At 47.8% G+C, this 16,372-nt stretch overlaps 1 protein-coding gene across 1 annotated transcript; it reads left to right on the top strand.

Annotated features, from left to right (window-relative positions):
* The first annotated feature begins 216 nt into the window (after positions 1-216).
* On the top strand, positions 217-15,301 carry LOC123813343 (leukocyte immunoglobulin-like receptor subfamily A member 5). Its single transcript, XM_045830291.1, has 9 exons — positions 217-269; positions 426-461; positions 627-902; positions 1,047-1,349; positions 11,837-11,872; positions 12,033-12,308; positions 12,454-12,756; positions 13,394-13,444; positions 14,968-15,301. Exons 1-9 carry the CDS (start codon positions 239-241, stop codon positions 15,102-15,104), a joined length of 1,449 nt encoding a protein of 482 aa, XP_045686247.1. The 5' UTR covers positions 217-238; the 3' UTR covers positions 15,105-15,301.
* The last annotated feature ends 1,071 nt before the right edge of the window (positions 15,302-16,372 follow it).

Raw genomic sequence — 16,372 nt, 5'->3', positions numbered from 1 at the left:
AAGAGACCCCAGATCTGGACTGAGCATCTCCAGAGGGCAAGGAGTCCTCCTGAGACCTCATCATGGAAAAACCTAGTACCAGGCCCAGGATGGGGCTCTCCCCTTGCTGTGGGTCCACAGGGGTGGGAACCCGAAGGGTGGAAGCCACCCCTGACTCACCACATCCTGTGTGTCTCTGTCCTCCAGGCCCAGGCTCTCCACCACCTGCAGAGCAGGAGCACTCAGAGCAGACAGCACCATGTCCATCCTCCCTGCTCTTCTCTGCCTTGGTCAGTTGTGGGAACAAGGGGACAGGGCAGCAGGAGGGGATGGGGCAGTTGTACAGGCTTGTTCATGGGGACCCTTAGCTCGAGTGGTTGAGGGCCCTGAGGTAAGGGGATCAGCTCAGACATTTGGGTGCAAATCTGACAGGGACTCTCTTCCAGGGCTGAGTCTAAGCCAGAAAACACACGTGCAGGCAGGTGAGTCCTCTCCAGGGTCCCTGCCCCACCTCCTACTTCACTCATGGGACTCAGGAAGGAGCAAGAGGTCCTGGGATGAGGGGGTAAACGAGGAGTGACATGGGCTGAGCAGAGGAATGAGGGGTGGGGAAATGTCTTTCTAATGTAGTCTCTGATTCTTTCCAGGGACCCTCCCCAAACCCACTGTCTGGGCTGAGCCAGGCTCTGTGGTCCCTTCAGGGAGCACCGTGACCATCTGGTGTCAGGGGACCCAGGAGGCCCAGGAGTACTGTCTATATAGAGATGAAATGAATATACCCTTGGACAGACAGAAATTAATCAAGCCTGACAACAAGGCCATGTTCTTCATCAAACATATCTATCCAGGGAGATATTATTGTAAATACCTCAGCCCCACTGCCTGGTCAGAATGCAGTGACCCCCTGGAGCTGGTGGTGACAGGTGAGAGGACACTCGGGGGTCCCAGCCTCAGGCTCTGCCCTCAGGAAGAGGGATGCTCTCAGGGGGTCCCCGCCTCACAGCCCAGCCCTGGGGATGTGAGGGAGGTCTGAGCCCCACTTAACATGCTGCCTCCTTCTCTCCTAGGATCCTACAGCAAACCCAACCTCTCAGCCCTGCCCAGCCTCATCATGACCTCAGAAGGGAATGTGACCCTCCAGTGTGATTCATGGCTGGGATATGACAGGTTCATTCTGACTAAGGAAGGAGAAGACAGGCTCTCCTGGACCCTGGACTCACAGCGAGACCCCAGTGGGCAGTTCCAGGCCCAGTTCCCTGTAAGCCTCATGACCTCCAGCCACAGGGGGACATTCAGATGCTATGGACATTTTTGGAATTATCCTTATATGTGGTCTTACCCTAGTGACCCCCTGGAGCTCCTGGTCTCAGGTAAGAGCCCCTGGCCCCATCCTCTCTGAGCACAGTCGGCTCAGGGTCCTGTCCCCAGGAAATGTCTGTAGTTGGATGAGAGTGAGAGGATCTGAGTGTTGATCGCCCAGCAGAGATCTTCCCCCAGAGACCCTCCCAGTCCTGCCCATCCCTTCCCCTGACCTTGGTCAGGAAGGTGGTATGTGGGCAGGGGGAGTGTTTTGGGGGCCACAGAGCAGGTGTAACACAAGAATCTGGGTGATGTACTTACTCCAGATTTGGTCCCAGACCCTCACCTCCTTATGTCCTCATTCCCAGGACCCTCTGTAGGCTCCAGTCCCCCACCCACAGGGCCCATCCCCACAGCTGGTGAGTCCCTGAAAACTCTGCTGAGATGGAGCACAGAGCAGACCAGGAAAGTTCTGAGGACACATCAGGGTGTCCTGTGCCCACCAGACACTCATGGATGAGCTTGTGTCTCAGGGGTTGGGAGTCAGGTAGAGATTCTGGAACCACAGGACCCCCAGAGCTGTGAGGTTGGCAGGTGACAGGAGGAGTGGGCCCTCCTGTCACCTGCCAAGGTGGAACCCAGACTGGGGGAGAAACCAGGCTCAAGTTGGAAGAAGGCAGCCTTCACCCTTCACCCCCATCCTGAATTTCCAGAAGTCTCTGAGGATAGGGCCCTCACCCCACACCATGGAGTCAGGCCCTCATAGCATTAAACTAGGGTCACTGTTGGGAGTTGGTAGATCTATCCAGGGAGACAGGAACTGAGTCCTGTGCAAGTTCAGGCACCTCTGGAGGCTCTGACTTGGACACACCATTCCCCTCTCTGTGCCTCAGTGTCTCCAACTGTAAAAGGAGAGACTCGTGGCCCAGAGCTTAGACTTCCTTTCAGTTCTGGTTCTGACCTCCTTGGAGGGGGCCTCACAGGGAAGTCCCCTAGGACACGATGTTAAGGGGACTGTCCCTCTGTAGCACTGATAGTGGCACTACAGGGAGGGATAAGGAAGACATGGGTTTGGGGCCTCCAGGTCTATCCCTCAGCTCACGTGCTCAGCTCAGAGGAGGAAACAAGGGCTGGAGTCAGACCTAGTTCATGTTCTGGCTCTTCTTTTCCCACTGTTGGGTTGGGTGGTTTCTTTTCTTCTCTGAGTGTTGGGTTCATGTCTGTCATCCCTGGTCTCCTCCTGCTCACATGCCTGTGTGACATTAGATGACAGAAGTGGTCTCACAGAGCTAAGGAAGGCAGAACCCCAGCTCAGCCCAACACCCCTCCCTCTAGGAAGGCTCCATAACAGACCCTGCCTCTCAGTCCAGCCAGGCCCCACAGTGGCCTTAGAAGAGAAGGTGACCCTGATGTGTCAATCACAGAGACCAAGGGACACTTTCCTTTGTCCATGAAGGGGTCAGCCCATTCTCTCTCCCCCCAATTCTTCATGAGTCCTGTGACCTCAGCCCATGGAGGGACCTACAGGTGCTACAACTCACACCACACCTTCCCATAGCTGTGGGGAACCCTGGAGCCCTGGTCTCACATGAAGTGGCCTGAATCCTGTCCTCTGAGCTCACTCAGCAGAGAGCTATGTTTCTTCAGAGTCTAAAACAGTAATACAGGGGGTAATTTAAGGGGCCCCACGGAGGAGGATTTTCAGGAGGCCCTGACACCAAACCATTATCCATGGACCCTGGTTCATCAGCTGTTGACTTAGTGGATCTCTCAGCTGTAGGGGAATGAGCTTCTGGGGTGTGCCTCTCAGACAGAACCAAGAATACACCACTGAACCATTTCCTTATTGTGAGCATTTATTACTAATCCTGAGCTATGGGGCACAGTAAACTCTGGTCCAAAGTGAATCTCTGTAGGTTCAGAGACCACAAGAGGCTGAGATAATCCAAGGAAAAGACAGGGGACTTGCAGAGTAGAGACAGGGCACATGAAGGGACTGTTCAAATGTTGTGATATGAGGGGTGGAAGCATCTAAAATCACAGAACCCAGGAAAAAGGCTTGTGTATCCCAAGTCCTCATTCACACCCTCATGATTCCCATAGGCAGCCAATGCTGGAAGTCCCTCAGAAAACAAATCAGACCTCAGGAGTGGGGAGTAGGAGAATCCTCAGTTGTGGGGCTGGGTACAGAGGGTCAGGTCCTGCCACAGGGAGGGAGGCAGGTGTCCTGGATGGGCATCCAGGATCCTGGGGTGACTTTGGTCTGCTCTGACCTCTGTGATCTCTTTCTCTACATTTCTCAGCCTCACTTCCCCAAGACTACACAGTGGGGAATCTCACTCGCATGGGTGTGGCTGCATTGGTCCTGGTGGTCCTCGGGGTGCTGCTCCTGGAGGCTTGAGACAGCGAGAGGAAGACCCACAGTGCAGCCAGGACGTAAAACACAGAGGAGACAGGGCACCATTCGGTGGGGGCTGGGGGGGGAACCGTGAGGCCATCTTATGACCCAGGAGGTGGTGAAGGACAGTCTGGACCACAGGTGGGGAAACTGTCTGCTGATGTGTCCAGTGAACAAGCTTTGGGTGCAGGGAGTGACTAAGTGCTGTCTATGCAGGACTCCTCCTCCATTATATGTCTGTTTTCTCTCTCTTTATCTTTGCCGACTGTCTGTAATGACCCCCCTTGTTTTCTCACCCCTGTGCCATGAGGGTCCTTCCCACATGGCTGTTTGTGTCCACACACCTAAAACCTTGTGCTCCCTTCCAGTTTTATGTAATAAAATGTTCTTTATTTGTAATCACTACATGATCAGATGGATATTATTGAGTCTTCCTCTCCTCAGTTAACCTGGAATCAGTCAATACATAAGTGGGAAAAATTAGATATGACCCTGGAAAGATGAATACAAACTGATACCACCCCCCGTCCAACCCCACCATCCTTCCCATCTGCATCAGATGCCATGTGTCCCATTTCCCCAGAACTGCCCTCACTTGGTGTTTGAAGGAAGAGCATAGTGGGACGTCACCTTCAATGGTAACCATTTTGTAAAGATATAATCTGTGAAATTTTCCATGTGCATATATACATATAAAGGAATATTATTCAGCCCTGGCTGGCATAGCTCAGTGGATTGAGCGTGGGCTGGGAACCAAAGTGTCCCAGGTTCGATTCCCAGCCAGGGTACATTCCTGGGTTGCAGGCCATAACCCCCAGCAACCGCACATTGATGTTTCTCTCTCTCTCTCTCTGTGTCTCTCTCTGTCTCTCTCTGTCTGTCTCTCTGACTCTCTCTCTCTCTCTCTCTCTCTCTCTCTCTCTCTCTCTCTCTCTCTCTCTCCCCCATCCCTTCTCTCCCTAAAAAAATAAAATAAAATCTTTTTTAAAAAAAGGAATATTATTCTACCATAAGAAACAAGAACAAAATAGAAACAGAGGCATAGACCTATGGACCAGACAGACAGCAGGCAGAGGGGAAGGAAGAGGGGGCCAGATGAAGGTAGGTGAAGGGATTAGCCAAAGAACAAATATTCCTGACTCATAGACACAGACAACAGTGTGGTGAGAGCCAGAGGGAAGGAAAGTGGAGATTGGGAGGAGGTGGACAAAGGAGGGGAGGGGGAATGGAGACATCTGTAATAGTCTTAAAAATAAAAATGAAGATAAAAGCCCTGGCTGGTGTGGTTGAGTGGACTGAGCACAGGCTGCAAACCAAAGTGTTGCTCATTTGATTCCCAGTCAGGGCACAGGCCTGGGTTGCAGGTCAGGTCTCCAGTAAGGGATGCGTGAGAGACAATCACACATTGATATTTCTATCCCTCTCTTTCTCCTTCCCTTCCCCTCTCTCTATTAATAAACAAACAAACTTTTAAAAAATGAAGAAAAAAATCCTGCCAGTTGAGCCATGTATGGAATCGAGGGCATTTTCTTAACTTCACCAGATCACACGGAGAAAGATCAATAATGATCTCATGTATGTGTGGCATCTATAAAAACCAAACTCATACATACAGAGAGTGAAATGGTGGTGACCACAGGGAGTGCAGGGGAAGGAGAGATGTTACTCAAAGAGCATCGACTTTCAGTTATGAGATTATCATTTCCTGAGGGTCTCATGTACACCTGGTGATAACAGTTAACAAGACAGTCATATACTGGAAAGGGGCTATGAGAGTGTATCTGAAAGATTCTCACTTCAAAAAATAAATGGCAGTGATGTGACTTCCTGATACTATTGTCACCTAAGCTGATGTGGTATCACATTGCTAGATATAAATGTATCAAATCAACCCACTGTACACCTTACACTTGCACAATGTTATATATGTCAGTCACATGCCAATAAACCTGAAAAAATTTTGTCGCCATTTTAGAAGGGGGGTTTTTGCTTTATTTTTTATTATTGTTACTCTATTACAGCTATCCCACCACATTCCCCATTGCCCCCCTCCTTCTATCCCTCCCCCCACTCCCACAGTCTGTTGTAGGAAACACTTACCTAGAGCAGGAAAAGGTAGTGAACTCTCATGAAAGCAAATATTGGAGAGTTTGTGAATCTATCTACCTATTAATCCCTTTATTTACAATCGGTGTGTCTATGTATCTGTGTGTCAGTCTCTCTACCTCTTTATCTCTCTATTTATCTACCCAGCTATCTATTCATTTATATACCTCCATCTGTCTATTGCCTCTCTGAACTCCAGTTCTGAAATAATAAAAATTGTTCTGTTGTCTGAAACCATGCAGTTAGTTGTAATTTGTGATAACAAATTTATCATGCTCCCCTCCCTTCCTTTACCTTTCTTTCCCTTCTCTTATTTTCTCCCTTTCTCCCTCTTTCCCCCATCTTCAAAGAGAAAGAAGGAACTTGGTTTTCACTCATACACAACAAACAATTTCAGCAAAAATAAGACGTTGCATGTTTTCTTTCTTCTAAAAATGCAGAATCAAACTATTGAGCAAACTGCTTTCTCTTTGTCAGGAAAGTGCCAAATATGTAAGTGGTACTAGACCCAATAAGTATTAGGTGGAAGACAAATTTCATATTTCTCCTGAAAATAGTTTTATACTATTAACTGTTTTATATATTAGCTTTGTCAGGGAATATTGATTGTTAGAAACTGAATAGTTGTTGTGACTTTCCAGTAACAGTAAGCTCAGTCGAAATCCTCCTATGATTGTAAAGTTTAGGAAAGCTATGTCTGACACTTTAGATGTGACTCAGGTCAGTCCTTCAGCACCTGCTATTTTTAGGGTGAGAAGAAGCTGGTCTTCTTCCTGTGTGACAGGCACCTTGCACAGCGCAGACTGTGGTGTAGGGACCTTGCCCACCACATCCTGTCACTTTGCCTCTTGAGTTTCACGTTAAAAACTGAAAAACAAACCATCAAAAGCTCTACTATAAAAATGTCCACTGAGACTTTACCCCTTTTCCTAATGTAAGAACAGCACAAACCTGTTACTGCAAAGTAAATTCACTCCAGCCATCATAGAATGCCCAAGTCAGGAGATCTCATCTACTGTCCACAGGTCATGCTGATCAAGACCGAGTCCAGCCTTGAACAGGAATGTGGATGTGTATCTAGGAGGCTTTCCTCAAAACCATGAGCCGTCTGCATCTTCCCTGATTCTGTCCTATGTGTATGTTAATCCCTAGAAGTGGTGGAGAGTTCAGCACTGGGTCATGGACAGCTCCACCCCCCAACAAGAGCATGCCTAGTTGTGTCTCTTTTATAACATTTCTGTGTGTGTGTGTATGTGTGTGTGTTTCAATATTTTATTGTTCTTCTATTATAGTTGACCTAATTTCCCCCTTTGCACTCTTCCCTTCATCCCACTGCCACTCCCTTGGGAATAGACCTAAGAATCCTGAACCAGAGTTCTGGCAAAGATGGAGGCATAGGTAGAAACCCTTTGCTTCCTCGTAAAACCAAAAGGAGGATAACAACCAATCTAAAATCAATAAACAACCAGAAGCTCCAGAAAATCAAATGACATGGAATTCCTACAACCAAGGAATTAAAGAAAAAATCAACCAGGACAACCAGACCTGTGCACCAAGACAAAGAAATATGGCCCAAATGAAAGAACACAGCAAAACCTTAGAACTAAGTGATGAGGGGATTGCCAACCTATCTGATGGAGAATTTAAAGCCTTGGTAATCAAAATGCTCACAGAACTGATTGAGCTTGGTCAAAAAGTGAAAGAACAAATGAAAGATACCCAAAATGAAATAAAACAAAATATTCAGGGAACCAACAGTGACAAGAAGGAAATCAGGATTCAAAGCAACAATTTGGATCAAAAGGAAGAAATAAACATCCAACTGGATCAGAATGAAGAAACAAGAATCAAAAAAAAAAATGAAGAGAGGCTGAGGATTCTCTGGGACAACCTGAAACATTCCAATATCTGAATTATAGGGGTGTCAGAAGAAGAAAAGCAACAGCAGGAAATTGAAAACTTATTTGAACAAATAATGAAGGAGAACTTCCCCATTCTGGCAAAGAAAATAGACTTCCAGGAAGCCCAGAGAGCCCCAAAGAATTCAAACCCAAAGAGGAACACACCAAGGCACATCATCATTAAGTTACCCAAGATTAAAAACAAAGAGAAAATCCTAACAGCAGCAAGAGAAAAGGAGACAGTTACCCACAAAGGAGTTCCCATAACACTATCAGCTGATTTCTTGGAAAAAAATCTTGCAGGCAAGAAGGGGCTAGAAAGAAGTATTCCAAGTCATGAAAGGCAGGGACCTAAATCCAAGATTGCTCTATCCAGCAAAGCTGTACTTTAGAATGAAAGGGCAGATAAAGTGCTTCCCAGATAAGGTCAAGTAAAAGGAGTTCATCATCACCAAGCCCTCACTATATGAAACATTAAAGGGACTTATCTAAGAAAAAAAGATTGAAAATATGAACAATAAAATGACAACAAACTCATAACTATTAACAAATGAACCTAAAAGAAAAGAAAAACAAAGAAAACAAAAACTAAGCAAACAGCTAGAACAGGAACAGAACCAGAGAAATGGACATCACACAGAGGGTGTTCAGTGGGGAGGGAAAAGGGAGGAATGTGGGGGAAAGGTACAGGGAAGAAGAATCATAATTAGTAGGCATACAATAGACAAGGAAAGATAAAAATGGTATCTTTTTTTAGATACAGAGACAGAGGGCTCAAAGAACTTATATGTACAACCCATGGACATACACTAAGTGGGAGAAATGCTGCAGGGTTGGGGTGGCAGAGTGGAGGGGAGATAAAGGGGGAAAATTGGAAAAGCTATAATAGCATAATCAATAAAAATACTTAAAGAAGAACCCAGAATCATCCATTGAAAAGAAATTATGCACCCCTATGTTCATAGCAGTGTTATTTACAATAGCCAAGTATGGGAAACAGCCCAAGTGCCCATCAGTAAATGAGTGGATCAAAAAATGATGGTACACTTACATAATGGAATGCTATGTAACAGAAAGAAAAAAGGAACTCCTACATTTTGCAACAGCAAAATCCATGTATGGAACTAGAATATATTATATTAAGTGAAGTAAGTCCAGTTGGTGAAAGAAAAATACCATAGGATGCCACCTATAAGAGGAATCTAATGATGAAAAATGAACTAATAAACAAAATAGAATCACAGTCATGGAAATATGGAACAGACTGACAGCAACCAGAGGGCAGTGGAAAGAGGGTCTATAGTCGAAAATAGGGGAAGGAACTACACAAAGAACCTACATGAATGACCCACAGACCTGGGCAACAGAATAGGAACTGACTGTGGAAGCTGAGGCATGGGATGGGCAGAGAAGGGCAAAAGGGGAAAATTGGGACAACTGTAATAGAATAACAATAAAAAACAATTTTAGAAAAAAGCTTCCCACAAATTAAAAAAAGATATTTTTGCTAAAGAAAAAGTAATTGATGTACTCTTCAGTCTGTCAAGCAGCTAGCATCAATTTTGGGCATGGAGTGAGGCAGGTGTGAAACTCACCTTGTTCCACAGACTCCCCCAGCTGGCCCAGCACCCATGACAGAAAGACCAGGATCTGCCCACTGCACTGTGAGGGTTTCTATCATGATCATGTGACCCTGCACTGTGGTCTGAGTCTGATCTTTCCCTCTGCTCCATTGGACGAGGTGTCTCTCATTTTCAGTTTCACAAACCTCCAATGTCTCCACCCAAATCTGAATGCACGGTTCCCTTTCCCCTACATCTCAACTAGAGTGAATTCTACCACATTCATAGGGGTGGGGTTGGTATCACTGGGCTACAATTGAGAAAAGCGAGAGCAGCAGAGGAAGCAGTCTGCTCCAGGGTCCTTCAACCATTCAAGATGTGATATTGCAACAACTGACATTTAAAGTGTGGGGTTCTTTTTCTGCCTCAAACAGAGCTCTCTTGATGGTCATTTTTTTCTGAATCTTCAAAAGACTCCACAGTTTGAAGAGGAGAGCGACCCACAGGATCAAGGGTGCTCTGAGGAGGAAGAAATGACCCAAACAATTCACCCCACAGAGAGGGAGAGAGAAAGAGCCCATGTCTCACAGAGACACAGTCAGGTGGAAACAGTGTGAGATGCAGCCCCTGCATTCCAGGGCCAGGAGGGAGCACTGAGCTCTCCTGTGGGAGCAGAGTGTTTGCACAGAGTGGTCCCTGCACCTCTCCCTGGCTCTCTGTCATGAGGGTTCTTTGGGATCTGCAGTCAATGAGGCAGAGAGGGAAGGTCACCCTTCATGTCCCCACAGCAGTTGTCACATCCACCACCTGCCTGGACTCCGAGCTCTAAATCCTCACTCTCTTCTTCTGTTCACCTTCTACATCAGTGTTTGCAAATCACATTTCAGAAGCTGTCTGTTTTTCCTGAAAATTCTTCCCTTGTCCTCATTATCTTTAGGGTAAATCCTGACTTTTTTTGCTAATCTGAAAACTATTCATGATCATCTGCATGTGACTCTCCATCCTCAGCTCTCACTTCTGCTTCCCTCACCCAGATAGGTGTGGTTACCTGTGAACACACATTCACACTCTCACATACACACATATAATGACACATACAAAAACATATATACACAAACATATTCACACACATATTCACAAGTATACTCTCACACAAATGCACACATACACACACTAATGTGCACGCTTGCATGCATGCACACACATATATGCATATGCTCATGTGTGTATACACACTCACACGTGTGCCGTCACATGCTCAGATACATATACACTCATACACACACATACGCATGTACATAAATATGTGTGTGCATATATTCACACATATGCAATCACACCAACATAAACACACATACACTCATACATGTTTGCATGTATATACTCACACAGATACACACTTACACACACTGGTCCATTCAACCTGTCTCTGTTGTTTTCATATAGGATTTATAGAGCCATGTTGACCTTGGCGCCCCCCCAAGCTCTCAGAGACAGTCACAGAATGAGAAATAACCACTGAGCTAGCATCTTTTTACTTTTCTTCTCTAAATGTGTTTATGACTGCTAAGGGGTTTGTGAGAATCATGTAATATATTCAGGAAAGATATTTATGGAACATAGTTGAAGACACAATGTTGGAGTTCAGCAAATACTGATATTTTCTTTTTCTTAACAAATACTGCATGTCTCCAGTCCTTTTGTGACACAGGGCACATAGGACTTTGACAACACAATCTGTCCATCAGAGTCCATTTCTCACATACTCCCCTGGTCCTACAGAGGTGACCCAACATCCATGCACGAATGGACAGCACCCACATGACTAGCCACCACCTCAACCTCTCTGCCTCCCTTTTGGACAGTCTCTATGTCTCTAGTGTTCTCTGGAATGTTTCTTCCTCTCCGGAATGTTCTCTAATTCACCTGTTTAGTTTCTGCCTCTTCAAACACCCATTCCCCCAACTACAGTCTCCTCATGGTTCCCCATTGTTCTTATATTTTCACTTATTTCTCCTTTGCCAACAATTTAACTGAAATACTAGCTTTAAGTGGCCCATATTCTGCTAACCCAATTTTTAAAAATACAGGAAGTGGGTCCCCTGGATCACAGAGGTCTTTCTGGTTCTGGGACAAATACCTGGCTGGTAGTGGGTAATCAGAAAATATTTTTTATTGACTAGTTGAAGATGAAAGCTGTATTTTACTTGTGGCAAGCTGAGAAAAATAAGTGATTGTCTTATTTAGAGCAAGCCACCCCTTGCTGTGGGTCCAAACAACTGTGAGGCTGAGGAAGGAAGGCAGCAGCTCCTGACTCACCACATCCTGTGTGTCTCTGTACTCGGGGCCCAAGGGCTCATCCACCTGTAGAGTGGGAACACTCAGAGCAGACAGCATGATGTCCATCCTCCCTGCTCTTCTCTGCCTCGGTCAGTTATGGACATGCGGATGGGATGGCAGGATGGGACAGGGGAGCTGCACAGGCTTGTTCAAGAGAAACTCTATTCTCAGGGAGCTCAAGTGGTTGAGACCCTAGTATAAGAAATCAGCTCAGATGTCTGGGTACAATTCTGACAGGGACTCTCTTCCAGGGCTGAGTCTGGGCCAGAAAACCCACATGCAGGAAGGTGAGTCCTCCTTGGCTTCTGTCTCTTGTCCTTCATGTCTTGGGCTCAGGAGGGGGCACAGAGGTCCTGATATGAAGGGATAAAAGAGGGGGGACAGGGACTGAGCTGGGGAATGAGGAGTGTGGAAGGTCCTTCTAAGGCAGCCTCTGATTCCTTCCAGGGCCCCTACCCAGACCCACCATCTGGGCTGAGCCAGGACCTGTGATCCCTTCTGGGACCCCTGTGACCATTGGGTGTCAGGGGACCCTGGAAGCCCAGGAGTACTCTCTGTATGATGAAGAAATGCTTACATGTTTGGACACACAGAAACCACTGCAGCCCAGTGACAAGGCCAAGTTTTTCATGAAAGACATCTCTGCAGGGAGATATTATTGTAAATACCTCAGCCACAGTGGCTGGTCAGAACACAGTGACCCCCTGGAGCTGGTGATAACAGGTGAGAGGACATACAGGGGTCCCAGTATCAGGCTCCACCTTCAGCAAGGGGGATGCTGTCAGGGGGTCACCCCCTCAAAGCCCAGCCCTAAGGGACGTGAGAGAGGTGTGAGCCCCATTTAACATGCTGCCTCCTTCTCTCATAGGATACTACAGCAAACCCAGCCTCTCAGCCCTGTCCAGTCCTGTTGTGACCTCAGGAGGGACCGTGACCCTCCAGTGTGGCTCACAGAAGGTATTTGACAGGTTCATTCTGACTAAGGAAGGAGAAGACAGGCTCTCCTGGACCCTGGACTCACAGCGACACCCCAGTGGGCAGGTTCAGGCCCTGTTCACTGTAGGCCCTGTGACCCTCAGCCACAAGTGGACATTCAGATGCTATGGATATTTTAGAAATCATCCCCAGGAATGGTCTCACCCCAGTGACCCCCTGGAGCTCCTGGTCTCAGGTGAGGGCCCCTGACCCCATTCTCTCTGAGCACAGTCAGCTCTGGGTCCTGTCCCCAAAGACGTCTGAAGTTGGATGAGAGTGAGGGGCTCTGAGTGATAGTCACCCAGCATAGATCTTCCCCCAGAGACCCTCCCAGTCCTTTCTGCCCCTCCCCCTCAGCTGGGACAGGAAGGTGGTAGGTGGGCAGAGACTGTGTCTTGGGAGCCACAGATCAGACAAAGGAGGAGAGTCTGGGTGATAAGCCACCTCCAGATTTGGTCCCAGACCCTCCTCCCTTCTGTCCTCATTCCCAGGACCCTCTAGAGCCCCTCTCCCCCTACCCACAGCACCCATCCCCACAGCTGGTGAGTCCCTGAGAACTCTGCTCAGAGGGAACACAGAGCAGCAAAGGGAAGTTCTGAGCATCCATCAGGGGTCCTGTGCCCCCAGACACTCAGGGTTGGGCTTGTATCCCAGGGGCTGGGAGTCAGGCAGAGATTCTGGAACCACAGAGCCCCCAGGGCTCTGAGACTGGCAGGTGACAGGAGGGGTGGGCATGGCAGAGGGACAAGGTGGGTCCCAGGCTGGGGCAGGATCAGCTGAATCAAGTGAGGAGAAGGCGGCCCCCACACCTCACCCTCATTGTGAATTTCCAGAAGTCTCTGAGGATCAGTTCCACAACCCCATGGAGTCACAACTTCAAAACTGTAAGTGAGAGTCTGTGTGGGGAGGTTGTGGGTGTGTCCATGGGAGACAGGGACTGAGTCCTGTGCAAGTTCAGGCACCTGTGGAGGCTCTAACTTGGACATGCGCTTCCCCTCTCTGTGCCCCAGTGTCTCTGCATGTTAAAGGGCAGAATCGTGGCTCAGAACTTAGACTTTGTTTCAATACTGGCTCTGTCCTCTTGGGAGTAGGGCCTCACTGGGAGCCTGCCAGTATGTGTTATGATGGGGACTGTCCCCTCTTTAGCAGTGACAGTGACAGTGCACAGGGAGGGATAAGCAGATAGTTCCTGGGGTTTCAGGCTCTTTCCCTCATTTCAGGTGCTCACTCAGAGGAGGGAACAAGGGCTAGAGTCAGACCTGGTTCAGGTCCCAGCTCAGCTGCTCCTGCTGAAGGACTGGTAGTCCCTTCTCTTTTCTGAGTGTCAGGGTCCATCCCTGGTCACTGCTTGCTCTCAGGCCTGTGGTGACATTAGGAGACAGAGGGGTCACAGAGGTGGGGAAGGCAGAACCCCAGCTCAGCCCAACCCCCTTCTCTCTAGGAAGGCTCCATGACAAACCCTCTCTCTTGGTCCAACTGGACCCGACAGTAGCCTTAAGAGAAAAGGTGACCCTGATATGTCAATCACAGAGACCAAGGGACACTTTCCTTTGTCCATGAAGGGGTCAGCCCATTCTCTCCTCCACTGATTACTTATGTGTCCTGTGACCTCAGCTCTTGGGAGGACCTACAGGTGCTACAGCTCACACCATACCTCCCCATAGCTGTGGGGAACCCTGGAGCCCTGGCCTCAGGTGAGGGGACACAAACTCTGTCCTCTCTGAGCTCACTCAGCTCAAGGGTCTGTCTTTTCAGTTTGAAACACTAATAAATGGGAGAATTTAAGGGGCTCCATAGAGAAGGATACTGAGGAGCCCCTCACACCAAGCTCTAATCCATGGATTCTGGTTCATCAACTGTTGACTTAGTGGATCTCTCAGCTATAGGAGAAAGACCTTCTGGGGTCTGCATCCCAACAGAACCCAGAACACACCACTCAGCCATTTCCTTATTGTGAGCATTTATTACTAATCCTGAGCTCTGAGGCACAATAACCTTTGGTCCCTAGTGAATCTGTGCAGGTTCAAAGACATCAAGAGGCTGAGATGATCCAATGAGAAGACAGGGACCTGGAGGAGTGGAGTCTGGGCTCATGTCACCACCATGTGAAAGTTACAGTCTGAAGAGTGGGGCATCGGGGAGCACAGACCCCAGGAGGGAGGCTGGTGTCTCCCCAACTCCTCACTCACACCCTCATTTCATGATCCTCTGGGGCAGCTGAACCATCAGCCCATCACAGAACAAGTCAGACCCCAGGAGTGGGGAGTGGGAGAACCCTCAGTTTTGGGGCTGGGTGCAGAGGGTCAGGTCCTGACAGAGGGAGGCAGGCATGCTGGGTGGACATCCAGGATTTGAGGTAACTTTGCTCTGCCCTGATTTCTGTCACCTCTTTACCCACATTTCCTAGCCTCGGACCACCAGGACTACACACTGGAGAATCTCATCCGGTTGGGCATGGCTGGACTGATCCTCATTGGGTTCGAGGTGCTGCTGTTTCAGGCTTTGAACAGTGAGTTTAGGACCCATGATGGAACTGAGATGTGAGCACAAAAGGGACAGGGCACCATTGAGAGTTGGGGGAACCATGGAGCCCATCTGATGACTCAGGAGGTGCGGAAGGACAGTCTGGATCACAGGTGGGGAGACTGTCTGCTGATGTGTCCAGGGGAGAGAACAAGGTTTGGGTGCAGGGAGTGTCTGAGTGCTCCCTGTGCAGGGCTCTTCCTCCATTAAATGTCTGTTTCCTTTGCTTTCTTGTTGACTTTCTGTAATGACCCCCTTGTTTTCTCACCCGTGTGTCATGAGGGTCCTTCACACATGGCTGTTTGAGCCCACACATCTAAAATTTCATGCTGTCTTCCACTTTTATGAAATAAGATATTATTTTTAATATTTTATTTATTTATATTTATAGAGAAGGGAAGGGAGGGTGAAAGAGAGGGAGAAAAACATCAATGTGTGGTTGACTCTCACATGACCCCCACTGGGGACCTGACCCACAACACCAGGCATGTGTCCTGACTGGGAATCAAACCAGTGACCCTTTGGTTCACAGCCCACACTCAATCCACTGAGCTACACCAGCCAGGGCTAATAAATTATTCTTCATATCTAATCATTACGTGACCAGATTGACATTATTGAGTCTTCCTCACCTTGGTTCACAGGACTTAACCTGGAACCAATCAGTCAATAAATGGGCACTAGATATGAACCTGAAAGAAGAATACAGCTGATGCCTACCACCCTCTCCATCCCCACCATCCTTCCTGTCTTCATCAGATGCCACGTGTGCCATTTCCCCAGAATTGCCCTCACTTGGTATTTGAAGGGACAGCTGAGTGTGGTGCCACCTGAAAAACTAATCCTTTTCAATAATGATGTGATTTGTGCAATTTTCCAAAGTCTAAATAAGAATATTACTCAACCACCAGAATGAAGAACAAACTGGGAACACAAGGCACAGACTGAGAGCAGGCAGAGGTGAGGGAGGAGGAGGCTGGATGAAGGTAGGTGCAGGGATCAGCCAAAGCACACACATGCATGAGCCACAGACACATACAGCAGTGCAGTGGTGGCCAGAGGGACAGGGGGTTGAGGGTTTGGTGGAGGTGGGCAAAGGTGAGGGGCAGGGTAAAGAGATATCTGTAATAGTGTCAACAAGAAAAATGAAGAAAAAAAACTGCCATTTCAGACAACATGAATGGATCTTGAGGACATTTTGTTAACTCAGCCAGATCACACAAAGGAAGACCAATACAGAATGACCACACATATATGTGGAATCTATAAAATCCAAACGTGTGCAAACA

This window comes from Phyllostomus hastatus, unplaced genomic scaffold, assembly GCF_019186645.2.
Source record: "Phyllostomus hastatus isolate PE091 unplaced genomic scaffold, TTU_PhHast_1.1 phas_contig_151, whole genome shotgun sequence".
Classification (NCBI taxonomy): Eukaryota; Metazoa; Chordata; class Mammalia; order Chiroptera; family Phyllostomidae; genus Phyllostomus; species Phyllostomus hastatus.
Note: the sequence above shows the minus strand (reverse complement) of the source record. Positions and strands in the feature narration are given on the sequence as shown.